The sequence below is a fragment of the Hyaena hyaena genome, unplaced genomic scaffold, assembly GCF_003009895.1.
Source record: "Hyaena hyaena isolate Hyena2069 unplaced genomic scaffold, ASM300989v1 scaffold_71, whole genome shotgun sequence".
NCBI lineage: Eukaryota > Metazoa > Chordata > Mammalia > Carnivora > Hyaenidae > Hyaena > Hyaena hyaena.
This window is the reverse complement of record NW_024080704.1, coordinates 2,678,623-2,705,071: the sequence shown is the minus strand read 5'-3', so window position 1 is coordinate 2,705,071 and position 26,449 is coordinate 2,678,623. Positions and strand designations below refer to the sequence as shown.

General features: G+C 39.1%; 1 protein-coding gene across 1 annotated transcript in view; it reads left to right on the top strand.

Moving 5' to 3' along the window:
• Nucleotides 1–26,449, top strand: part of XRCC5 (X-ray repair cross complementing 5) — an 89,382-nt gene that overhangs the window by 4,642 nt on the left and 58,291 nt on the right. The window contains exons 3-11 of the mRNA XM_039233146.1: nt 3,493–3,676; nt 4,579–4,627; nt 5,838–5,960; nt 8,918–9,109; nt 11,568–11,682; nt 13,181–13,319; nt 16,399–16,511; nt 20,505–20,567; nt 25,313–25,450. Coding sequence (XP_039089077.1) covers nt 3,493–3,676; nt 4,579–4,627; nt 5,838–5,960; nt 8,918–9,109; nt 11,568–11,682; nt 13,181–13,319; nt 16,399–16,511; nt 20,505–20,567; nt 25,313–25,450 — 1,116 coding nt within the window. The remainder of the gene's footprint in view (nt 1–3,492; nt 3,677–4,578; nt 4,628–5,837; nt 5,961–8,917; nt 9,110–11,567; nt 11,683–13,180; nt 13,320–16,398; nt 16,512–20,504; nt 20,568–25,312; nt 25,451–26,449) is intronic.

The window sequence follows — 26,449 nt, the reverse complement described above, 5'->3', positions numbered from 1 at the left end:
CTACACTTCGTCAGCCCTCAGTTTGATTTCTATCATTAAGAGTCTCTTGTGATTTGTTTTTTTTTCCCCTCATGTTTCCCCTTCCCGTATGTTCATCTGTTTTGTTTCTTAAATTCCACATCTGAGTGAAATGATACGGTATTTGTCTTTCTCTGATTGACTTATTTCCCTTAGTGTAATACATTCTAGCTATATGCCTGTCATTGCAAATGGCAAGGTTTCATTCTTTTTGATGACTGAGTAATATTCCCTTGTAGATATATATCACATCTTTTTTATCCACTCATCAGTCAGTAGACATTTGGGCTCTCTTCATAGTTTGGCTGTTGTTGATAACGCTGCTATAAATGTTGGGGTGCATGTACCCTTTCAAATCTGTATTTTTGTATCCTTTGAGTAAATACCTAATAGTATAATTGCTGGATCATAGGTAGTTCTGTTTTTAGTTTTTTGAGAAACCTCTGTAGAGCTCACCAGTGTGGCTGCACCAACCCTGCAGGAGCGTTCCTATGAGTGAGTATTCTAAGTGACCTGCTTGTGTGGCTTTTTTATGATCTAGCTTTAGAAACCCCAGAAAGTCATTTCTGCTGTTGTCAGTCAAGCAAGTCACTAAGACCTGCTCACATTCAGAGGGGCGGGGTTGGGAGGTGGATGGTGAATGACACTCCTCTGTTGATTTTTGTCCCTTCTACCTGGTATGACTGCTACTTTTGCTATGTCCACAAAAGTTCTTCATTCACTGGCAACTGCTACTTCTGGACACCTGTTTCTTCTGGGCATTGCCCTTTTCACTATGATATTGACATCCTACCTGTCATCCTACATTTTAACAAATTCTGATGACCTAGATTTCTTAATGTGTGAGGAAGAGAATGCTCTAACTCCATTCCTGGTTATAGTAATTTGTATTAGTTGTATTTCAGTAATGCTGCTGTAGCCCAGTGTATAGATTTTTTTTTTTTTTTTTTTTAAGAAACTGTGCTTCCAGTTTTTATTTTTGGCTCTGCCTGTTCCGTGGCAGTCTGAATCTGGAAGGCTAGGAAACAATACCTGGTGCCAGTCTCATGCTGCACTCAGAATTTCCTTCCCTCTCCTGGCTGAGGTTTTGTTGTGGAGCAGGATTACCTTGCTTTCATATGAATGCATGTCCTGGATGCAAATAGAGTTTTAGCTGACCTGCCTGTGGTGTGCTAGACATGATTAAAGCCCAGCAGCTGGAAGTTTCTCTCCAGCTGGAAATGTATCTGCAATTGTTAACACACTGGGGAACTTACCAGACCAAGCCAGAATGAAGAATGACAGAATTCCATCCTCTGTCTATACAGGACTCTTCCCACTGGTGGAGAAGGCTACCGTTAAGTAGGTGGGAACAAGACTGATGGGGCGCCTGGGTAGCTCAGTCAGTTAAGCGTCCAGCTTCGACTCAGGTCGTGATCTCACAGTTCGTGGGTTCGAGCCTCGCATCGGGCTCTGTGGTGGCAGCTAGCTCAGAGCCTGGAGGCTGTTTCAGATTCTGTATCTCCCTCTCTCGCTTACCCTCCCCTGCTCATACTGTCTCTCTCTCAGTAACAAATAAAAACATTAAAAAAAATTTTTTTAAGACTGTTTTTTTTTGTTAGATCCTGTTTTTTGTTTTTGCATTTTATTATGAAATGTTTCAGGAAGGAGGCAAATACAGAGAATACTGTGATGAAAAGCTGTTTTCCTTTTGTCTAGACTATCTAGTACTCAAATTTTGCCATATTTGGTTGATTTCTTTTTTTCTTCTTTCTTTTTTAAAATGTTTATTTTATATCATATGTTTGCGCATATAGGAGGATTAGGAGGAACTTGATGGAGGAACAAGGGGGAGAAGAAGGGGGGAAATGGTGGGGGAAAGGGAGAGAGGCAAACCATGAGAGACTCTTGAATGCTGACAAAAAGTGAGGACTGATGGATGTGGGGAGGAGGAGGGATGGTCATGGAGGAGGGCACTTGTGGCAATGAGCACTGAGTGTTATGTAGAAACTAATTTGACAATAAACTATTTGTAAAAAAATAAATAAATAAATAAAAAATAAAAAAAAGAAAATTCTCAATTAAAAAAAATAAATAAATAAATAAAATAATAAAATGTTTATTTTAGGGGCACCTGGGTGGCTCAGTCGATTAAGCGTCCAACTTTGGCTCAGGTCACGATCTCATGGTTCGTGGGTTCAAGCCCCACATTGGGCTCTGTACTGATAGCTAGCTCAGAGCCTGGAGCCTATTTCAGATTCTGTATTTCCCTCTCTCTGACCCTCCCCTGCTCAGGCTCATGCTCTCTCTCTCTCTCAGAAATAAATAAAACATTAAAAATTTTTTAATAAAAATAAAAAATAAATAAAATGTTTATTTTAGTAGCTAGAGTGCACCTGCGTGGGAGAGGCAGAAAGAGAGAGGGAGAAAATCTCAACCAGGCTCCATGCTCACTGTGAAGCCCAAGGTCAGATTCAATCCAACAACCATGAGATAATGGTTTTTAATCTTCTGGAAAATCCTTCCAAAAAGAGTAAAAGCTTTTCAAATGATCCATCATTAGTTTTCACTGAAACCAAGAGTCAGATGCTCATCCAACTGAGCCACTCAGATGCCTGTCTTCTTCTTTTTTTCTTAAAAAAACAAAAACAAAACAAAAACCTCTGATAAACTTGCCAGTCCCTGTGTATCCCTTCCCAGTCCTCCTTTTTCCCTTTTTCTTTCCCTCTTTTCCTCAGAATTTTCATAGTCCTTACCATGCATATTTTATACTTTTGGGCATAAGTATATTCATAAATATTTATTGTTGCATGAAGCTTTCAAAATGTGTAATGTTATTACATGGTACATGTAATTCTGTGACTTATTTTTTCTCAACCTTACAAGATTTATTCATACTGAAAAACATGCACAAATCATTCATTTTTTTACTGGGGTGTAATATTTTATCGTGTAAATATTCTGCAGTGTGTTCTTACATTCTGTGGATGGCTGGTGAGTTTCCACTTTTTCTCTGCTAGGAACAGCGCTGACCAAAAGTTTTTGTTCTTGTCTTCTTGAGCACATGTGTAAGAATTTCTCTATGATATATATACTTATGAGTGAAGTTGCTGGGATAGAGGAGATGAACCAGTAATTTTTTTTAATCTTCTGGAAAATCCTTCCAAAAAGAGTAAAAGCTTTTCAAATGATCCATCATTAGTTTTCACTGATAATTAGAGTCTAATTTGGCTGGAAGTCATCAAGAATAGTTAACCACTCTGCCATTCCCCCACCCCTAAATTCTGCTAAAATGAGAGATGGGACCTATGGTCAGTGGAAAAGTCTTCTTAGAACCTGTGAACTGTCATTGTCCCGTGGGCCATTTATCCCAGCCAGCGGACCCAGGGACTTGCCATAGAGAGGTATGGTTATATATTGCTTCTTGAAGGTTAGGTGTCTACTTACTTCCAGGTGTTACCCTATGATTCTTAACCTTCTAACGTTCTTCTCTAGGTGTTTGCTGAGAGCAAGGATGAAATTGCATTAGTCCTTTTTGGTACAGATGGCACTGAGAATGCCCTTGCTGGTAAGGATCAGTATCAGAACATCACAGTGCACAGACACCTGATGCTACCAGATTTTAACTTGCTGGAGGACATCGAAAGCAAAATCCAACCAGGTTCTCAACAAGCTGACTGTATCCTTTTTTCAGCCAGAGAAGACTCTTAAGAAATTTCCTTTAATCTGGGGAATCATAATCCAGTTTGGTGAGGCTTACTAGAGGCCCAGCTCTGAATATATGGGCACTATTGGCTCTGAAGACACAGAGGTGGTGTGTTAGGATTTAATCAGGTTGGGCTGGGTATCTGCAGTCCCCGCCCTCTAGCCACTTATTCCTTCTCTGCACTAGTGATACTGAGTGGTTCGGAGGCACCATAAGGGGAAGATACCAGTGGGTACATTTGTGTATTGATATGTGCAGAAGGTCTGGTGGTGGTGATGGCTGGAAATGTTTGCATGTTCTCTATGGAACATATTTGTAGAAGAATGTAGTATTAGTGTTCTCTGTGCTTTCCTGGATGGAGGGTATTTTTGTGTCAAAAATCAGATCAGTATCTAAACTGAGATTTCCAATTTCTTCCACAAGTGCTATGATTGTAAGTGGTTCCTCTTATTTTTCTAAACAGTAATGCTATCCCTGATCACTGGGAGGTGCTGCTGTGCTAAGAGTGACTTGCAAATGCTACATTATGGCTCAGTTCATATTTAAGAATGGACTCTAATCACCAAAACTGGATTCTAGATACTGTAAAATGACATCATTTTTGTTTCAGTGAATGGGAATATGTTAGATTACCTTGGGCTTATTTTACTTTTCCTAATTATATGTTTCAGGATATATACTGTGATATATATTGTATGTGATTATATGTTAGTGAAATAAACTTTGGAGGAAACACTCTTTGGCAAGTGCTTTTAAATCCTCACAGAGTCAGCCCAGAGTTCACAGTTTCAAGCACTACTGACCTCACTGGAAAAAACTTGCATGTTCTTGGGATAAAGGGACTATTTAGTGACACCTGCCCTTAACTCGCTGAGTCCTGGATGCACTCATTGTGTGCATGGATGTGATTCAACAAGAAACTGTGTAAGTGTCTTCAACTGAAGAGAGATGGAAATGAGCCATTCTGCAAAAATTGTATGTGTTGATGAATATAATACATGTGTGATTCGTTGCTAATCAAGCAGCCTGTTTGTATGGCTAAAGAACTGTTTGATAGAATTCAGTGGTTTAGTTTAGCCTCTCTTTTTTAAGTTTTGAGGAAGGGCTATAGTTTGTGGGAATTTCTCTGGGAGAAATACATGTTTGGCTTATTTCAAGTTCCTTCCTATTTGACTTAATTACCAGAACTTTATAAAACACTAAGTGGTTCAAATTGTTCATAATTTGACTGAAATTAAATGCATGAAACTAATATAAAACCATATGTTAACTGGAAATATTTTTTAAAAATTTTTCCCCTTCATAGTTTATTGTCCAGTTGGTTTCCATATAACACCCAGTCCCAAGTGCCTTCCTCCATGCCCATCACCCCCCTTCCCCTCTCCCTCACACCCATCAGCTCTCAGTTTATTCTCAGCATTCAAGAGTCTCCCATGGTTTGCCTGACTAACTGGAATTAAAATAAGAACCTAAAATTTTTTAAAAAATAAAATAAAATTATAGTATTAAAAAAAAGAAAAGCTCTGGCCAGCTTCCTGATTCATCACTTGTTTAATTGCTGTGCCTTTAAATATGGGTCTTTGAATCTGTATACACCCACCCACTGTTGCTTTACTGTTAGGAAAAACATTTGTACTAAGATCTCAGGTCTAAATTTATATGATCATTTCTCAATCTCTGTACATTTTGTGTACAATCCTGCCACTAGCCCTGTGAGTGGAATCGGACCAGCATGTTTGGAAAGCAAACCCTCAGGAAGGTGAAGTTGTAGTTACTGGGAGAGTGCCTTGTTTATAGTCTGCCTAAGTGGAGGTTGGAAAGAGATCCTTTCTAATCCCAGTGACCACGTCTTTACCTGAAGTTAGAGTTGGGAGATCAGGGATTTAATATTTCCATAATGCGCAAAAATTTTGCCCAAGATGCTAAAAAGTAGGAGTTATAACCACGCTGATTATATGTTTAGTGGAACTTAACTGAGCATCAGTGATATGTGGGGTTCTCGAATGTAATCCCATTTGTTAAGTATATTGAGATTCATTTCTTTGCCTCTTTCTGCCCAGTGACCAAGTGCATTTGAGTTTGTAGGTGATAAATCAGGGGAGTGATTTCTTATCATGATAACTTTCTCTTTTAGAGGAAAGAAGTTTGAGAAGAGGCATATTGAAGTGTTCACTGACCTCAGCAGCCCATTCAGCCAAGATCAGCTGGATACTATAATCCATAACTTGAAGAAATCTGGCATCTCCCTGCAGTTCTTGTAAGATACTAGGATTAACATCTGGAGACCAGTCCTGCACTCATAACGCAGGGAGTGGGGGCCCCTTTCTAAAGTTCTCGGTCCCCATGAGTCTTCTGATTGTGCTCAGAGTCTAAATGTGTCAAATGACTGGTGTCAGCAGATGTTCAGTGAGTACCCTCAGTTCCTGTGAGTTTTCATGACACGGGGATGGAAGTCACAATGACACAGAGGGATTTAGCTCAGTAGCAGATCCTTGGTTCACTCTTCTTGGACTCAAAGAATTGAGGAATCTTTGGAGGATATTCAGTTTACTTTATCCAAACAATTACCAGATTGATGGCTTCTTTTCTTCAACAGTTCCAGAGTACTGTTTTGCAGGCAGTAGATGTTTTTAAGGTAGAGAGAAATGTCAACCTGAGAATCATTTTAAACATACAGAATGCTTATTTTTAACTTTTTTTAAATCCAAAGGATACACACACGTGCATAAGATGTAATTTGCTTGTGTGTATTTAGACACGGGGTATGCAGATTCTGGGTGAAAATGTTCGTAAAATGTTTCATAATTTGTTGCAAGGCAGAGTCCCTCCTTCCCCAGGGTACTTTCTTTATCTTCAATCACTAACAACAAAGTTCTTTTTCACCACACTAATCCTTCCTGCTGCATTTGAAACCTGTTTTTTCTTGTCCTATTTTTGGTGAAAGCAGAGTGATAATATAGGATGTTGACTTATTAGTCTTCTGAGGACACTCATTTTTCAGATGGAGAGCTATACCGGGAAGCCTCCAGCTCAGAATGGTAACCCTTTGCCTTCTTTGAAATGCCTGCCATGGGGAATTAAGAACCTCTCTTGCATGTATGTACCTCTTAAGACTGCTGAGGGGCAGCTCCTTTCTGTAGAACTGAGGAGAAATAGTTCAGAATAACCCATCAAACTGGTACTTGTTAAGATAGTACTTCAGAGAAATTAAGTGCTTTTTAAGTGACACTTCTCATCTTATTGAATTGAGGTTTTTCTCAGTACTTCAAAAGCTCTGCCTTGCTTCTGTTCATAATTTCAGGATGCCTTTACATGTTGAAGCATACTGCACTTCTGTCAATGTCATTGGAAAGGGCTACTTTTTTGTCTGAGTAATACTGTAAAGTGTTAGAAGAGGGAACATAGCCTTACGACTACCTGCTTATTTGACTGGTTGTATTTTTTTTCTTGTATTTGTTCCTGTGCTAAAGATCTCTGACATACAAAGTAGACTTTTTGGTTTTATTGTTTGGTGTATCCCATGGGTGATTATTGTAATTGGAGTAAAGAAAATACCAGCAGGTCCAAGAAGCACTGTGTTCTGAGCAGGCTCATTCCTTCAACCTCATTTTTTGTTTTTACTTTTGGCTACTGAGAAAGTTTATATCTGGTCGAAAGCAGGGTAGAAAGAACTGTTTGTGTAACTTCTTTTTCCAAGATAATTTCCTGATTCTTCATGTTCATGTCACTTTTCCCTTCTTCCAGGTCTGTTTTTTTGTTTTGTTTTGGTTTGGTTTGGTTTTTTTGGTGCAAAAAAACGTGTTTTTATTATAGCACGGGGACGGGATAGTAGGCAGAAAGAGCTACTTCCCTCTTCCAGGTTGATGTTATAGAAGCAGCAACAGCCTGATATAACCTGTGTGCCAAACCCTGCTCCATAGAATCTCTTTATCTGATAGGTCGTGCAGGATGTGCATATCTGTCATGCTGGGTATCTGTAGGCAGAATTAAACAGGAAGCACTATTTTAATGATAGCAGATAAAATGGTAAAGAAATCACCTTAAAATAACCATCCACATAGAGGTGACCAATAGCTGATGTTGAGTGAACTGAAAACGTTGCTGTTTGGGTTTCTGGGGATAGGAACCTTACCCTCTCAGGTGACCAAGTCCTCGCTGCTTCGCTCACTGGCTGTGGCTTGCCCAGATTTTTCCATGCAGCTTCAGCTTCTTTTTAGGAAACAGAGGTAGAAATTTCTATCCACCTTCATGTGGAGGATTAAATGAATTTGTTTACATGAAAACATTTATAAAGTACCATTTAGAGTATTTTCATAAAATGTGTCTGGTTGGTTGATTTTTCAGTTTGTGTATTGATTATTGAATATATCCATGCTGGTAATCCCCATCTAGTAGTTTTAGTCTCATTTCAAACAGAGTGAAACACAGGAACAGAATGGGTTTTACCTATTTCCAGCAATTCACTGATGCCTGTCTGGGAATTCTAGATGTACAGTAATGAAGATAACATTATTTAAGTATATTGTACACATTCTGTCATTTAATCCTTAAAATAGCATTGAGGGATTTATTAAGAGTATTTTATTTTATTTATTTTATTTTATTTATTATTATTCTTTTTGGCTGCCTAGAATATCACGTGCCTTTTTCTAAGAAAACCTTTAACTTCCTGGCTCGAATGAGAGTGAGCATCTTCTAGATCTGGTCCCCAGGTTATCACTGATCCCTGGCTTTTTTGAACTTGAGACTAGAGCATTAAGCATTCAGTCCCTTCCTCTTTGGTAGCAGAACTGGGCAGTGTGTGCCCGAAAGAGCTCATAGGTGACGCAGAGGGAGCCAGTGAGAGAGTGGAACCAGCACAGAGACACATGGAGATGAAACGGACAGTGAGAGGGTTGGGGTAGTCCTTGAGGCGTGGGAGACGAGGTCCAGTCATCCGAAGGTCATGTGCAATCCTGCACTTTGAATTATTTGGCTGCGTAAGCCAAAGAATTTTCCCCTTTTACCAAACCAAAAAGGCTTTGGTCACTTGAAACTGATAGGATACTGGCTAAGGGTGATATGCGCCACTTCAAAGAGGAGGGATTGAAAGCTCAGGTGAGTGGCATGCCCGTTTTCTCATAGGCAGCGAGTGACAGTCACAGGAGGGGAACCCAGTTTATTATATGGCTTCAGAGCTTGTCTTATGAACTAATGCTGATCTTTTCCTGATAGTTTGCCGTTCCCTGTCGGCAAGGAGGATGGGACTGGGGACAGGGGAGATGGTAACTCGCACTCAGACCACCATGGATCCTCGTTTCCTCTGAAAGGAATTACTGAACAGCAAAAAGAAGGTATTCGGATGGTGAAAAAGGTGATGATGTCTTTAGAAGGTGAAGATGGGCTGGATGAAATTTATTCCTTCAGGTAAGAAATGAAAACATTGATTGCAACTTTCAGTCACAGTCCTGTAAATTTCTCTTTTGATCAGAGAGCTCCCTAATTAGCCACTCTTAAATTAGCAGTTATTCTTTAAGAAATGTTCTGATTTTTATGGAAGAAATGATGCACCAATCCCTTATCCCCTTCTTTAAGTTTTTTTTTTTTTTTTTTTTTTTACAAATAGTTTATTGTCAAATTAGTTTCTACATAACACTCAGTGCTCATCCCCAAAGTGCCCTCCTCCATGCCCATCCCCCCCTTCCCCCCCCTTCTTTAAGTTTTTTGGGTAGTTGAGTAGTTAAGTAGTTAAGGGTATATATGGTCTAATTTTTTTTCCTCAATCACAGTTTTAAAATATTTCTTGTGAACTGTAATTGACAAACAGTACCTCTTGATTTTCTAAATACAGATACCTTTGAAAAATTGTAGATAATTGGAATTTTAGAAATTGAATGATAGTTTCCCAAAGAGTTGGCAAAGGAATCAAGAAGCCTGTAAAGTGATGTTTCTTGTCATAACATGTATTCTTCCTGTGGTTTGTGCAAACCTATATTCCTAAGTTGTTTATTTCACATTTGGACATGGCTGGCTCTAATGTGAGAATATATGTCTTATGCTAACATATTCACCATGGTATCGTAAATAAAAATTGTAAGCCAATACAAATAAACATTAAAAAAAGTTTATTTTCCTGTATCACAGCTGGGAGAGAAATTACTGATCGTGTATGTGATGACATTCACAGTTTGAAGCTACTTTGGCTTTAGGTCTGCCATGAAGATATGGACCCGAACTTTGCCATCTGATACAGTAGCCATTATCCGCATGTGGCTATTTCAATTTACATTCATTAAAATTAAACAAAATAAAAAATTCAGTCCTTCAGTCACTAGCCATCTCCAAGTGCTTGCTTAATAGCCTATTGGACAGGCACGGTTAGAAATAGAACATTTCTTTTTTATTTTTTTAATTTTTTTTTTCTAGGAGAGAGAGAGAGACAGCATGAGCAAAGGAGGGTCAGAGAGAGAGGGAGACACAGACTCTGAAATAGGCTCCAGGCTCTGAGCTGGCAGTCAGCACAGAGCCCGACGCGGGGCTCAAACCCACGAATGCGAGATCATGACCTAAGCGAAAGTTGGATGCTTAACCAACTAAGCCACCCAGGCGCCCCTAGAAATAGAACATTTCTATCAACACAGAAAGTTGTGCTGGAAAGCACTGGGCTAGACTTGTCCTTCTCTAGACTTCTACGCGGGGAGACTCAAACCTAGTGCAAAAATGATCCATTTGTTCTCAGATGTTATATGTTAGATGCTAGTCTTTAGAACTTGCTCTAGGACAGAATTCAAACCTCATAGTGGTTTTAAACGTCACTCAAACTAGTGACATCCTATGGACAGGTTAGACTTGGTTCAGACCCACTAATTCCCCCTACACATCCAAAGCCAAGGATTACCATAAAGTTTGCAAACAGGGCAGCAAGTAGAATACCTACCATTCATTATAGACTATTTCTGAACATTGGAGCCTCTTGAAACCTTTTTGTCCATAACTCTGGATGATGTGAGATAATTCTCTTTACCTTTTTGTAGGTCTGTTTTTCATCTATACCAGGGAGACTGATCAAAGATTATATGCTTTGAGTGTTTGGTCACTAATTCCTTTCATAGTGAATACCACAAATTCCACCTGTCTCCTCTAATCTTCTCTGGTGTTTGATTAGGGACCAGATAAAAATAGAATTGATCTTTGCTTATGTTCAAATGAAGTAGCACTCTATGTTGTGTTTGCTACTTCTCAGTTCTGCATCCCCATCTGGTAAAAAACCTTTCTACTTTACCTTAAGACTAAATATGGACTAAATTTCTTTATCCCCTGGCGAATATTGAACACTGTCCACTGTGTGCATATATATGTGCTTTTTATTTAAGGTGATTGGAATTAACTAGTAAATTATAGAGTTATGAATAGTGATGTTGTAGGATGGTTCCTACCCTTTGATATTCTGAAGCAGGCGTTCTTATCCCCAGGTCCAAGGTTTTCAGTGAGCTGGTGAACCCTTTAAATTGTGGGCAAACTTGTATGGGTGTGCTTTTATCATATCCTCAAACTATTCCTGTCCTGAAAAAAATGTTAACCACTGGCCAAGTTGAAAGAAAAGATTGGGTACGGGAAGAAAGAAGTGTTCTTTTTTACCTGTCAGTAACGTAATTCAACTTCTTCCTAAGCCAACTCAGTTGTATTCTGGCTGTTTCCTGACTTGGGGTTGTCATTTTCCTGCTGTTCCTCTGTATCACTAACGACAACTCCCTTCTTGTTCTAGAAAACTTAAATGCATCATCCAGTGCAAGTTAATGTTTTGAAATTGTTGCTTTTGTTATATGTATATATGTGTATATATATGTGTGTGTGTATATATATGTATGTTTTTTTTTTTATTAAGTGAGAGTCTGAGACAACTGTGTGTCTTTAAGAAAATTGAGAGGAATTCTGTCCCTTGGCCCTGCACACTGACCATTGGCTCCAATTTGTCTATAAAAATTGTGGCTTATAAATCGGTGAGTGATATATTCACATTTATTTTATTTTATTTTATTTTTTTAATGTTTGTTTATTTTTGAGAGAGACAGCACGAACGGGGGAGGCGCAGAGTGAAGGGGAGACACAGAATCCAAAGCAGGCTCCAGGTTTCGAGCTGTCAGCACAGAGCCTGATGCGAGGTTTGAACAAACCATGAGATCATGACTTGATCCAAAGTCGGACACTCAACTGACTGAGCTACCCAGGCGCCCCCATACACATTTTTTAAAGCAGTATACCAGACAGGCAAATATGCTTATATAAGGAACTGATAATTCATGTGTCGATTATTCAGTACCATAATTACTGCTTCTCTAACTGCTCTCCTGTTTATCTTACCTCTATTTAGCTTTTATGTAAAAGGCATATTAGGAGAGGAAGTTTTAAGAATTATCTGTAATCCAGGTTAATTCCCTCCTCTCTCCCTCTCTCTTTTCTTTCTTTTTTTTGAAGGAAAGAAAATGGAATACATTAAGTCATGTCACTGTAGTATCCTAGCAGAACTATAGACATACTCTAAACAAGTCCAGAGTTTTGAAAACTCAGTCTCACCCAGTTCAGTATTAATTGTCTGGTAATAACAGCATCCAGGAAGTATCAAAAAAATACTGACTTGTAGGAGTGCCTGGCCAGCTCAGTCGGTGGAGCATGCAACTCTTGATCTTGGGGTTGTGAGTTCAAGTCCCAAGTTGGGTGTAGACATTAATTAAAAGTAGAATCTTAAATATATTGACTTGTTACTCTGAAATTGCCTTTTGTTATATATGCATGTTTATACATAGTAGCACACTTTTAAAAATAAAATGCTTTTGGTAATTGATGGAATTCCAGTTTGAGTATGAGTCCGTGCTCCATGTTTTCATGTGACCCTCCTTGCCTTTTTTCTTTAAATATACAAACTAAATACATAAAAAGATTTAAGTATAGAAAATATAAAGAAACATATATTACTATATGCAAGTGTTGTTGGTATATTCTAGGACTTAATTCCAGGACATGTGCTACTCCTGTGAAAACCTTGGAGGTGCTTCTTTATTTCAGCTGCCATCAAGGTCTGGAATAGAATACAATCCTGTCCTGTTCTTCTGTTCTTGAGTTTCCTTTTCAGATTTCCTTACCGATTTCTGGCTCCTGATAGATGGCTCTCCCTTTCTTCTTTATTGGAAAACTGTAGTAACAAGTTGTATGGTCCCAGTTTATTAGCCTGCAGGTTTCGTATAAAAAGTATTTATGTACATACCGATACTCCTAGTTATCTGGCAGTTACCTTGGGGGAAAAATGAAGTGTAGAGAGAGTTATGAGATAAACTAAAATCTCCACAACAGGTAAGAGCAAACAAAGCAGTTTAGCTAGAGTAGTTGTTCTAAGTTTTTTCTTGTAAAATAGAGAGTAGTTTTGGTTTTCTTTTTTTTGTTGTTGTTGATTAGAATCCTGGCTTTCCTTATTTTTCCTTTATTTTTCTTTTTGGAAACAAGATTATGCAGGAGAAAGTTAAAAAGTATTGGACGGTTGTGGATGCAAGAACCCTAAAAAAAGAAGATATACAAAAAGAAACAGTTTATTGCTTACAGGACGACGATGAAACTGAGGTTCCAAGAGAGGACACTATTCAAGGTATGCCAGGAAGAGTTTTCACTTGTGCCTAAAAGAGGTTTTCAAAGTGAAGTGAGGCCGATGAGGATCCATATTGTTATTTTTTAGAGATATTTTTCTGAGTACTAGAGATACAGCTATTGGAGGGATCGTGAGATGCTAGATCCTAACTAAACGTAGCTCATCTGTCGGGTCTTAGGCAGGACGGTTCCCATGAGGGCACCCGGGCATTCCGCCGAGTTTGAAATGCCCTCAAGTGACAGGACCAAATACTTGGTTTTATTTTCTTTTTTTAGTTTTTTTTTTTAAAGGTTTATTTATTTTTGAGAGGAGGAACGCACACTCTCTCTCATTCAGAGAGAGAGGGACAGATGATCTGAAGTGGGCTCTGCGCTGACATCAGAGAGTCTGACATGGGGCTCGAATTCATAGACCATGAGATCATGACGTGAGCCGAAGTCGGCCGCTTAACTGACTGACCCACCCAGGTGCCCCTACTTGGTTTTATTTTAAAGTTTGGAACATAATAGCTAGAAGAATAGTTCTACTAATGAAGCAAGTTTTTTTGTTTATCTTAAGTTTTATTTCTATGGTGATTATTCTTCTGAGAGCCAATTTCAGGCCTTCCAGATCTTGTTAGCTGTTCTCCCTTAAGGTAATTTAGGGGATCTGGAACATTTGTGTGCATTACATGGCTTTATGTTTGCTGGATGTTTAAAGTTGTACTTCATACCTTATATCCATTTGATCTGTAGGGTGTGTCTAGATGGCACCTCTCTCCCAGGGCTTAGGAACTAGGTGAGAGTGTCTGAATTTTCAAGAGCTAAAATGTCAAGATACCAAATGATGGTTAAGATAGAAACTAGAGTCCTTAGATAAATTCATTGCCAGGCTTTGTGCTGCCCAGTATAGTTTAAATTTGTAAGCCTTGAGAAAAAAATGCCTTTTGTCTGAGGCACTAACATGCTTGTGTATATTTGTACGTCGGGGAGAGTGGTTAAGGTGGATGGAGGCTGTGATTCCTTTCTTTCTCCTGGTTGCTGTTGTGTAGAAAATGTAATTAGTATCCTGCAGTCCCTACTCATTCAGTTTTATAGTGTGGTTAAGAACTCAACTTTTGGAGTCAGATCCAGGTTAGAATCATGGCCCCATCACTTGCTAATCTTAACGATCTTCATATAATAACCGAAAGGGAAGACAAGTTTGGTTAAGTGGAGGGCTTCTCAGTGATATCAGGTAATAGGGTTGATGTGTTGAGCATAGACAGGTTAGTACTTGACAGTGGTGGGATCACTTCTCTGCCTTTTGGCTGAGATCAAGTGTAGTACTTGACAGTGGTAACTAATAGCCTGAATTTTCTATTTTAGTCGCCACAACAGCCTAATGAAGTGGGCATCCCACTCTTTTGAATGCCATTTTACAGATGAAAGAATTGAGACTGAAAGACACTCATTAACATATTCAAAGTCATGGAGCTAGCCGCTGGCAGAATCTGAACCCAGGATTGTCCTACTTCAGAGTCTATGTTTCTACGTACTGTTCCGAATTAGGAAGGGCTTTTGGAATGACAGACTGAATCGTTTATGCTTAATTTTGAAAGCAACCTGGAGCTGTTTATAGTTTTGAGGAACAGAGTGTCACTGAGGCTGTGTTAGGAAGATTCATATGACAGAGATGAGGTGCCAGTCCTTTTGGTTGCAGCAAAAACACCAGCTCTATTTGGGCAAAAAGGAAATGTATTGTTGGAGCAAAGGAGAAGGAAGACTTAAAAGTTGTTTGAGTGCCGAGAGCACAGGTGGGGCTTCCATCTTGTACCTTTGTGTGGTTACCGCGTACTTCCTCTTCCTGCCCTCCCCTCTCTACCACCTACTTCCTCTTCCTGCCCTCCCCTCTCCACCCCTAATGTGTAGACAGAGGTAACTAGCATATATACGTGTGCAAAGGAATATGGTTATGTGTTGTAGTCTGTTCTGTACTTCTTTCCATGTACAAAATCTAGATACTGATTTGCCCTTTCAGTAGAGGAACCTGAAAACACAAGGCAGTTTTAATTAGACTTTTCAGGTTAAAAAATTCAGGTAGGAAGATGTCTGATGACAGAGAAGAGTTAGAAAAAACATTTGGCTTAGACACCACTTTAATCATGTGCCATACATTTCCCTGATAATTTTTTGTTGGAATTTTGTTTTCATAACCAGCTTTTTTTAAAAGACATATATGAAAACACAAATATGTTTCTTTTTCATTAAATGCATGGTGTCAACAGATTGACTGAACAGATAAACACTGGATCATAGAATCTATCCCAAACACACAAATTTCTTTGTTTTTTGAAGTAAAGATACATGTGCTTTTCCTGTCCATTTACTGAAGGCCAGAATCTTTGCATTTTGATGATCCTTCTCCCTACCGAACAGAGGACCTTCCCTAGAACAGAGGCCCTGGGATAGCATAGGAGTTATTTTTTAAAAACCCAGAGCCTATATTTGTATAAATAACTAAAGTAATTAAAAAGAAAGTAATGGATATTATAATCCCTGAAATGAAGTAAATTCAAATGCAGAGAAATAGCCGACTTATCAATTGAATGTTCCTAAATAGAAGAGCTTTGGCGTCTTCTGTTCGGTATTTGTGTGTCTCCAGCATGCATTTTTGAGAACATTTTATTCTGAAAATTTCCTTTGGGCATTTTTCTCTGCAGGTCTCTAGGTTTCTAAATAAATGTGTTCTTGTTACTATGTTTACAAATCATACTTGTACTTTAGTCAACCAGAGTTTATCTTTGGAGGGTAACTAGTACACTACGTTTGCTGCATTCTTTGTTCTGAGCTGGATGATCATTAAGGTAACTAGACTGCCGAAGATGCTGCTTTAAAAATGTAATTAGATTTTAATCCTCTCTGAATCGTATATGTTGTTTGTGTATCTGCTGCTGCTTTTCCCTGCTGGTCACAAGGGGCAGTGATTCAATTCCAGGGAACAGTATATGGAGGCTTGATCAGGAGGATGCTTGTATTGTTAACGTGTGCATCAGGCTAATTTCAGCTTGTAGAAAATGAGGCCCCATATGCTTAACAGATGCTCTTCTCTTGTTCTCTAGGGTTCCGCTATGGAAGTGATATAGTTCCTTTCTCTAAAGTGGATGAAGAACAAATGAAATATAAATCAGAGGAGAAGTGCTTCTCTGTTTTGGGATTTTGTAGATCTTCTCAGGTATAGTACTTATTCTATTCACTGTAAACAAAATAAATGAACTCTTTTCTTTTCTTACTATTGTTTGACAGGGTTTGCTTTTGATTGGTCCTTTTATTTACAATGTGTATTCATTTCATTTTAAAGTTTTTGAAATGTAGTCTTGGGATTAGCATTAACTATCTTTAATTTTTGAGTAGAGAAACCAAGGGTAGAAAAGTTGAGAAGTCTTAAGATGAATCAGAGTAGGTTCCATTAATAGTCACTTCGTAGCTTTCCTGTGGCTCATAGCTCACAGTACCCTTAAAGAATCATCATAGTTCTTTGCTATTTTGTTGCTTTCTCTAAACTTACTTATAATAGAGTGCTTTAGAGCATTGAAAGTCTACTTGGGATTTGAATGACCCTGGGCCTCTTAACATATCATTGCTTTATGCCACTCACCCTTCTCAATGTCCAGCAAAGAGGTCTAGGATCTGAAATCTGTACTTAAGTCATATGTTCTTTAGACCACAGTGCAGAGATACACACAGGGGGAATGTAGTAATTCACTGAAGGCCCTGGGATAGCATATACTATCCTGGAAAGGGTTTTTAAAGATTCCTGGATTTCTTAGATTAAATGTTTTTAAGGTAGGCAACCAGAGAAAATGAAGTGTATCCTACAGTATATATTTTTAGGCTCTGTAGGGATAAAATGATGTCGTTGCTTCTAGAAAGACTCAAGTGAGGATTTTAATAGAAATAAATATTACCCAATGTACTGGATTTGAACTTTTTCATGTTGCCCTGGGATAGAGTCCCTGAGTACTTCAGTGATAGAGTAATTCAGCAAGGGTGGGGAGATGTTTTTCATGATATGCCCAAACGGTTAGATACATCTTTAAACTTCATAAGCTGAAAATTGGGAGTACTCCCTGAAAGTTAATAAGATTTTAATGGTGAAAATAAATACCTTTTGGAAATTGAGAGTTTCTAACAAACAATTCTTTAACAATTACACTAAATATGCATTTCTTAAAAATGAAAGCATTCACTTTGGGGGTTCTACAAAGTTAAAATTTATGGCTGTTAATGGCAGTGCCTCTAAGTCTCTCCATGAAGTGGAACCTTCCTTCAGACCTGTGTGTAAAAACTGGCCTGATGGAAAGTGAGTCTACCTGATTCCAGGTAGCTAGAAAACACCTATCCAAAACACCAACCCAAAATTCATGACCCAAGAAACTGAAGTCACCTGGGCCAGGGTGGGACTGGCAGGCCTATTTAGTTAAATGACAAAGCAAAAAAGAGGGCACTGAACAAAAAGTACATTTTTCCACTTTAAAAGACTTTTATTAACTTAAAATTAACAATTTAAGTCATGACCAGTGTTCTCTAAATCAAATTCGTGTTGTTTTTAAGCCCTATATTATTTTTATCTTAGATACAATCTTAGGTACATTGAAGATAATCATAATAACCACCATTTATTTGAGTGTTTATAATATTCCATTCAATATACTATGTATTTCATGTAAATTCCCATTAAATTCATAGTACAACCTTCCTGGATAGGTGTCAGGATAATATATACATTTGAAAATTGAGTATGTAATTGGCCCAAGGTCACAGCTAAAAGGTGGTAGAAACTGGTTTAGAATAAGGTCTCTCTGACTTCAGAGACTATGTCCTTAATTGGTTGTAATCTGCCCACCAGGTGGACAAGCTGATTTTCTGAATAGTTTAGTTTTCATCCCGGCTTTCACCTATTATCTTAATAAATGCATACACATCCTCTTTAGAACAAGGTGTTTCCAGGGCACCTGCGTGGCTCAGTTAGTTAAGCATCTAACTTTGGCTCAGGTCATAATCTCGCAGTTTGTGAGTTTGAGCCCGATGAGCTCTGTGCTGACAGCTCAGAGCCTGGAGCCTGCTTCAGATTCTGTGTCTCCTTCTCTCTCTGCCCCTCCCCTACTCATGCTTTGTCTCTGTCTCTCAAAAATTAATAATAAACATGAAAAAAAAATTTTAAAAAGAGCAAGGTGTTTCCCACAGGAACTAAGTATGCACCCATCAACAGACTAATAATTATTTTTAATAAGATCATATATGTTTCGTTAACATAAAGGAAACTAACATTTCTGGACTGGATTGAGGTGAGCATTTTTATTATATAAAATGGGTTTTTTGGCCTTGGCGGTTTTTGATTTTTTTTTTTTCTTTTCAATTGTGAAGTTGCAAATTAACTCTTCTCTCTTTTTTTAAAAGTTTATTTATTTATTTGGGGGGGTGCAGAGAGTGAGGGAGAGAGAATCCCAAGCAGGCTCCTCGCTGTCCATGACCTGAGCCAAAATCAAGAGTCGGCTGCTTAACTGACTGAGCCACCCAGGTGCCTTGCAAATTACTCTTCTCTTAAAATTTCAATTTGTGTTCCCCCAAGTTGTCAGTGTTCTGGGTATCTAAATATATAATGGCTAAGAATTTAGTCAGAACTTCCCCCAAACATGTGGTTGTCCTTTGAGAAGTCAGGCCTTAGGAAAAGACATCATTAACTGTTCTTTAATCAATCAAGAATGATTACAGATTTTTTTAAAAGTTTACTTATTAAAAACAAAATAAAATAAAAAGTAAAGTTTATTTATTTTGGGAGAGAGAGTGTGTGTGAGCGAGCAGGGAAGGGGCAGAGAGAGTGGGAGGGACACCCAAGCAGACATCACAGAGCCCTACGTGGGACTTGAACTCCTGAACCGCAATATCATGACCTGAGATGAAATCAAGAGTCAGATGCTTAACTAAGCCACCCAGGCGCCCCTATTACAGATTCTTAAAGGAGGGCAAATCTATATAATGTAGCAAACTTTTTAGTTTTAATATAGGATTATTCCTGTATTTCTTTAAATAATGGTTTTCGAATGGAGACTGGAAGTGGAGATGGAGGATGTTTGGATTCTGTGGGCCAAACCCCCACACCTTTGAGACTCCGTCTTTTTGAGCTGCTGCTATTGTAAAAGCGCTCAGGTTCTTGGCCTCAGAGGCGGGAGGGCAGAAGAACATTTGAGAAGCACTGCCCCTTACGGCACAGGGCGTGTGCTTACAGATAAGCTTCAGAGCAGAGAGAAATCCGTCCTGGTCAGCAGATGCGAGTGGTTGGTTATGACATTAGGAACCCTTCGTATTTGTTTTCTAATCAGGTATTGGTGCAGCTGCTTTGACACCCCCCCCCCCCCCGCTACTCTGCCAGAAAAGTAACTGAACGTAAAGGGGAACAAAAGGACATGCAGTACTTCCGTTTGGTTCACTAGTTTCCCCTCCCCCAGTACGGCCCCTGCCCCTCTGGTTAGTTCGTCACTCTAGACTCTTTGCAGTTTATCAGGTGCCTCATCATTGCTCTTGGGATGAAGTCCAAACCACTTAACTCAGCTCATAAGAGACTTATTTGATCTTTCCTATTCTTGCCAATGTAATCTTTCACCTCTCCCCTTGCACCGGGACACTGCAGACAGGCAGTTCCTCGAATGTGTTATGTTTCTGTGTCATTCCAGACTTATTCACAGTAGTATCTGTGCCCAAGACGCTTGTGCTAGACTTTTCTCCAAGTCCCTGCACATCCTTTAAGCCTTCACCTCCATGTCAGCATTTGCAGAAGCCTGCTCCGACCCCTCATGACCAAGCGAGATGCCTTGTTCGCGTGCTCTTGTAGCCCTGAGTCAGAGTGCTGTACTCTTGTGCCTTTAGAGTACTGTGCCGTAACACTGCATTGCACTTAATTTCACATTTGTCCGAGCTCCCTAGGACGAGACTGTACCCTGCTCAGCACTGTGTTTACAGTGCTCAGAACATCTGACATGTACTTGGAATTCAGATATTTTATCGGGTTGAATTGGACCTCCAGCGATAAATTGTTTCTAGTCCCTGTGAATGTTTTTTACTAAAAGCAATTAAAATAGAATTTCTTAGTAACTGTGGCATTATGGCTATACATGTTACTTATTTTGGATTAAAACCAATTGTTTTCCTTACTTAACTCTTGTTTTAGGTCCACAGAAGATATTTTGTGGGAAATCAAGTCCTAAAGGTCTTTGCAGCAAAAGGCGATGAGGTAAGTTGACAGTAGACCTTTGAGGTAGTGCCACAGAATTGAATTGTCATTTTAAGTCAGTCGTGTGGGGCTCTTTATGGTTTAAAATGACGTTAATTCTTGTAACAGCAGTGGGAAAGTTCACTGACCTTTAACTGAAAATAGAGAACTGATAAATGAAATCTGTCATAGCATGAGCACAAGGCCTGAGAATATAGTCTTTCAGTTGGAGACCAGGTGAGTATTGAAAACAAAAACGTTTAAAGAAATCCATTTAGGTATGGGAGTCTTGTGGTCAGCTGTTCAGGCATCTGGGGGTCAGGTTGACATTTTCATTGCCATATACACTGAACATTAAGCGCTGGCTTTAGTGATTCGCTGGACCACTTCCCTCAGCGAGGAATTTGTCTTTGCCCCCTTCCCACCCTGTTTGTCCTCTTTCCCCACCTCCCCAAGAGATTTTGTTTTCAGGTTGGTTTCTGCCTGGCTAACAACCTATGGCTCTTGCATCCTACCGTCATGCCTGGCCTCTCTGTAAACGTTTCCTACACAGCCTCCAAGTTGGAAATGTCGTTTGGCAGTACTGATGTTGACTGGAATATTGCAGTCTAGTGTCCACTTAACACTATGTAAGCAGATATTGGAGTTCCAGAAGTATTTGCATTTGATATTAGTAACCTGGATTTGGAAAGCTTGTTTGAGGTGTGGGGAGGGCAGTAGTATAAGGGATCTAGTCCTCTGAGGCCATTTTCTGCCTTTTCTCCTCATTTCTGCGCGTTGCCTGGCTGCTGGTCTAGCGAGTAGGTGCGCCATTCTGTCAGAACGCTTAAATTAGGAGAACTGCTTGGTTTTCTGTCAGTACTGAATGGATTTGTTGTTAGAGCACAGTAGCCATATGTGAATCCTAGTTTACATGAGAATCCAAGTTTATGGATTTTTCCTAAATCAAATCCTCTTGGGAATTACGCATTTCTAGTATATATTGTCGTCATAGCTTAACAGCATTTTCAACTTCTGAATTTTAACTCCAACTTACTGTCCCTTCACACGGACAAAATTCTGATTACTTCATGTGACTGCTGGTGTGCCGTGAAGACTGTTGACAACAGCTCTGTGGTATGGCATGTGTGATTATCTCGACTTGCTGGCTGAGGGCAGCCTTGTGGCATGTGTAATTCTAATCCAACCTCATACAAGCCCTGTATCATTGGGTTACTTTGAGGTCACTCAAGGGAAAAAAAAAATCATCTTCTAATGGCAAAAGGCTACTCTGTGGTTTAATTTCTTGATGTCCTAGTTAAAGGAGAATATTAACTAATTGGAGTTTCTGAGATCAGCAGAGGAGAAAGGGATACACAAGTATGTCATGTGATGACTTCCAATGAAAGGTCATATGCAGAAAACTTCCATAGGCAGGTAGAAGTAGGAGGGGTGTCAGACACGAGAGCTTTCTTCCATACATTAGAGGGTTGTTATGTGGAATAGAAAACAAACTAGGTCCCCTGTCAACAAATGCTGTTTTTGTTCAAACTGAAGAATTATTTTGTCAACAAGGATTACTACTTCCAAGTAGATTGTTTCTTGTGAGATGGTTGGATCTCCATTCGTGAATGTTTCCCAGCAGAGTCTTTATTTCCACCAGCCAGATTTTGGGAAGGGAGTTTTGTCAGCATGTGAATTGTTAAACTAGATGAATACTGTTGTTTTTCAACTCAAATATTCTATGATTCTGTGAATAATTCCTTTTAAAAATATGTTTTCTCTGGTCATTAACATATAATTAGTTTTGTGTGTAGAGAATCTACAGTGGTACATGATTTGTACTGTGTGCAGAGGAGAAGGGGAAGAGGAAGAAAAGGAAATAGACCTTTAGCTGAGTTTCCCACAGGTGTTTACATTGTGTTTACAATGTCACAGTCATCCCCGACCCCATCCTTCCTTCCTTTAATATCCCAGTTGGTTCTGTCAAAGATACCCAGATAGAAATTTGCAAACAAATTGGAAGTAATCTCTTCCTCACACTCCCACTGTGCTTACCGGTCTAATGGGACTTGTTAGACTATACACATTCTATATTTGGTACATATCTCACTTCTGTTGGTAAAGAATGTATTAGCTCAGTGAGATCAGGGACTCCTCTTTGTTCTCTTACAGGACCCAAGACATTGTGTAGCCAAGAGCAGGCACTAAGTAAATATTCCTTGAATTGAACTAAAAAAGTAATGAATCTGTTACAAAACCTGTAGAGGATTTTGATGAAAAGGTATTGAGGTTACAGGTTTTTAGTGGAGGAAATGAAAATATACGTAGCTAACTTTGCTAAAGGTTAACTTTAACATTGAGAAAAGTACAGACAGTGTGTTTGGGAGTTAGGGAGAGGGAGAATGAAGCAAATCTAAAATGGAGAGGCTGTCAATGTACTGGGCCTTGGAAATCGGTTAGGAGCTCAAGAGACAGATTATATCAAAATGAACTCAGGGGACTGGATATAATAATTCCCAAGTAGAGTTTCATAGTGAGAGAAGGAAAGAAAAGCCAAGAACAGAATTTCATGATTAGTGGAAGAGCAGAAGAGTTAGGGGAGGGATGACCCACAGAGAAGAGTATTGTTTCTGAAGAGTATTCTTCTGAAGCTGAAGAAGAAGAAAGTGCAGAGAAAGGGGGTTGGTCAAATGATCCTGAAAGGTCAAATAGAATGGGAACAAAGGACTGGCAATTAGGAGGTCATGGGTGACTTTGGAGAATAATTTCAGTAAGGAAGGTGAGGTCAGTAGCTGGATTAGATTGAAGAATAATTGTGTTGCAAGCAGCAAAAATACCAAGACTGTTATTTCATGAGATTTATAGGTGAAGGGAAAGATCTAGACAGTAATTTATGGAGGGAGGGAGAAAAAGAAATATTTTGTTTAGGATGGCAGAGAGGGGAGTTTATTTGGAGAATAATGGTATGAATTCAGGAAGAAGGAGGAAGATTAAAGGGATGAGAGAGGATTCACATAATGAAGTGAAGTTCCAGAAGAGTTTACAATAAGTCTGACCAAGTCAGATGTGTACAGTGTGGCCTTGAAGTGGGTACAGGGGCACTTAAAAAAAGAAAATCTTTCTCTTTCTCTCCCTCCCTCCCTCCCCCCACCCCATCTTCCACTTTCCTTGCCCTCTGCCCCTGTCCCCTATTCTCTTGCTATCTCAAAAAAAATTTTTAAATCTGAAATAGGAATAAAGTGGATCTTTTTTCTTTTAGCCCTAGTATAGGTCTTTATTTTTCTTTACTGCATATTCCTGTAGATATCATGGTGTAGTTCAATCAAGAAAAGGTACTTCGTTATATACATCTGAATTTATCTGACCAAAATATGAAGAAAAAAAAAGATTAATCAATACATGATCAATATATATTGAAGAGACTCAAAATAAATGTGAACCAGGCACAAATGGTGTTCTAGAAACACAGTTTTAAATATTTTCATTCCAGTAACAACCAAGAAGAGTTAGCAGAACCTTTTTAATTTCTGGCATGAAGAAGATCCAGAAAAAAAGAAGTAAATGTTTTCTATCATATTATCAGTTCCAAATTATAATAGTGTCTCCTACTGAGGCTTTAGAAACACTAAAAATTCTCAATATTTTTCCTCTTCTGTCTATGTGTTCTAGTTAATAGTAGGGTCCCAGAGTAATTTTTCGTAAGCACAAAACTTACTCAAAACTCAAATTCTGAATAAAAATGTTACAGCACTAGAGCTCAGAAGTTTGCTGAGTTGGATACTCTGTAACTGCCAACAAATAACCTCATTTTTAGTAACATCCCTAATAAAGCTGTGCTGTTTACCAGCTAATAATATAGGTTGTAAGCATGGTGGAGACAATGTATAAAGACAAAAGGACTTCTTTTTTTTAATGTTTATTTTCTGAGACAGAGATGGACCATGAATGGAAGAGGGGCAGAGAGAGCTAGAGAGAGAGAGAGAGAGAGAAAGAGAGAGAGAAAGAGAGAATGAGAGAACCCTCAACAGGCTCCAGGCTCTAAGCTGTCAGCACAGAGCCTGGCAGGGGGCTCAAACTCATGAACTGTGAGGTCATGACCTGAGCCAAAGTCAAATGCTTAACCCACTGAGGCACTCCAGGACTTTCTTTTTCTTAAGTGGATAGCAATCTTAAAAGTACAGTTGAACTTTAAACAGTGGAGAGGAGTGGAGAGATAGGGGTGCTGGTACCCTATGCAGTCAGAAACCCAGTATAACTTTTGACTTCCCAAAAACTTTACAAATAGCCTACCGTCAACCAGAAGTCTTACCAATAACAGCCAGTTAATACATATTTTATATGTTACATGTATTATATGATATATTACAATGAAGTGAGCTAGGGAAAAGAAAATGTTACTAGGAAAATCATAAGGAAAAGAAAATGCATTTACAGTACTATAAAAATCTGTGTAGGGGCACCTGGGTGGCTCAGTTGGTTGAACGTTCAACTTCTGCTCAGATCATGATCTCACGGTTCATGGTTTCAAGCCCCACATTGGACTCTGTGCTGACAGCTCAGAGTCTGGAGCCTGCTTCAGATTCTGTGTCTCCCTCTCTGTCTGCCCCTCCCCTGATCGTGCTATGTCTCTCTCTCTCTCAAAAATAAACACTAAAAAAAAAAAAAAGCCTGTGTATAAGTGGACTCATGCATTCCTGCCCACATGTTCAAGGGTCAGCTGGATTGGGTTCTGCTGGGAAAGTATACACACGTTGGCTTAGTTAATGCAGCGTCTTTCTCACTAGGCAGCAGCGGTGGCACTTTCCTCCCTGATTCATGCTTTGGATGAATTAGACATGGTGGCCGTGGTTCGGTATGTTTATGCCAAAAGAACTAATCCTCAAGTCGGCATGGCTTTTCCTTATATCAAGGACGCCTATGAGGTAAAACCCACAGGTCTTTCAAGTTAATTATTTTCCCTCAGTTCCTTGATTCCAGACAGTGCATCTCAGCCATTAATGTGCATGGGAATTACTTGGTGATCTGATTCTGTAGGTCTGGGGAGGTGCCTGAGATTGTGCGTTTCTCACAAATTCACAAGTAATGCTGATGCTGTTGGTCTGTGGACCACACTTTCAGTTGCAAAGAAAGAACTTAAATTGGAGAAGGAGGTAAGGAGCTTATGATTAAATCAAATTGGTGAAGGTTAATGATAACCTTCTGTTTGCCCAATCCAGTGACCTCTTGGTTCTTACCCTTCTTGATTTCCCAGAACCTAATGGGGAGAGAGAGTATCCTTATTTTTACAAATGAAGACTACGGATAAAGGTCGAGGATATAATTTTGTTCGGATCCTTGAAAAATTCAGTTCAGACTCTAGAGAACAAACAGAGGGTTGACAGAGGGAGGTGGATGGGAGAGGGGCTAGACGGGTGTTGGGTACGAAGGAGGGCACTTGTGATGAGCACTGGATGTTGTACGTAAGTGATGGATCACTGAATTCTACTCCCGAAATCAGTATTACCCTGTATGTTAATTGACCAGAATTTAAATAAAAATTGGAAAAGAAAAATTCAGTTTATTTAGGGTTCTCCTGTTCAGAATACAGGCCTACATTCCTTACCATCTCCTATTTCTCAGAGAACTTTCTGTGATAGAACTGGAAAAGAGAAGGCAAATGTCATGACTTCCCACTCAGCCTTTCTAGTCTCCATGACCTTTCCCATTTGTTGTATTGGGCATGCATTTTGCAGGTATTCTTTGATAGTCCTAAGTATTTCTTTTATGTTTAATATTCTTTATACTGTTTGAAGTTGTGTACAACTAATAACAAATCAAAACACTTTATTTACTGTGTACTGGACTTAAATTCTCTGACTTTTGAAATACTTTAGTTGTGCCACCTTCACAGTGTTTAGGACCGGCTTTATATTTTTCTCATT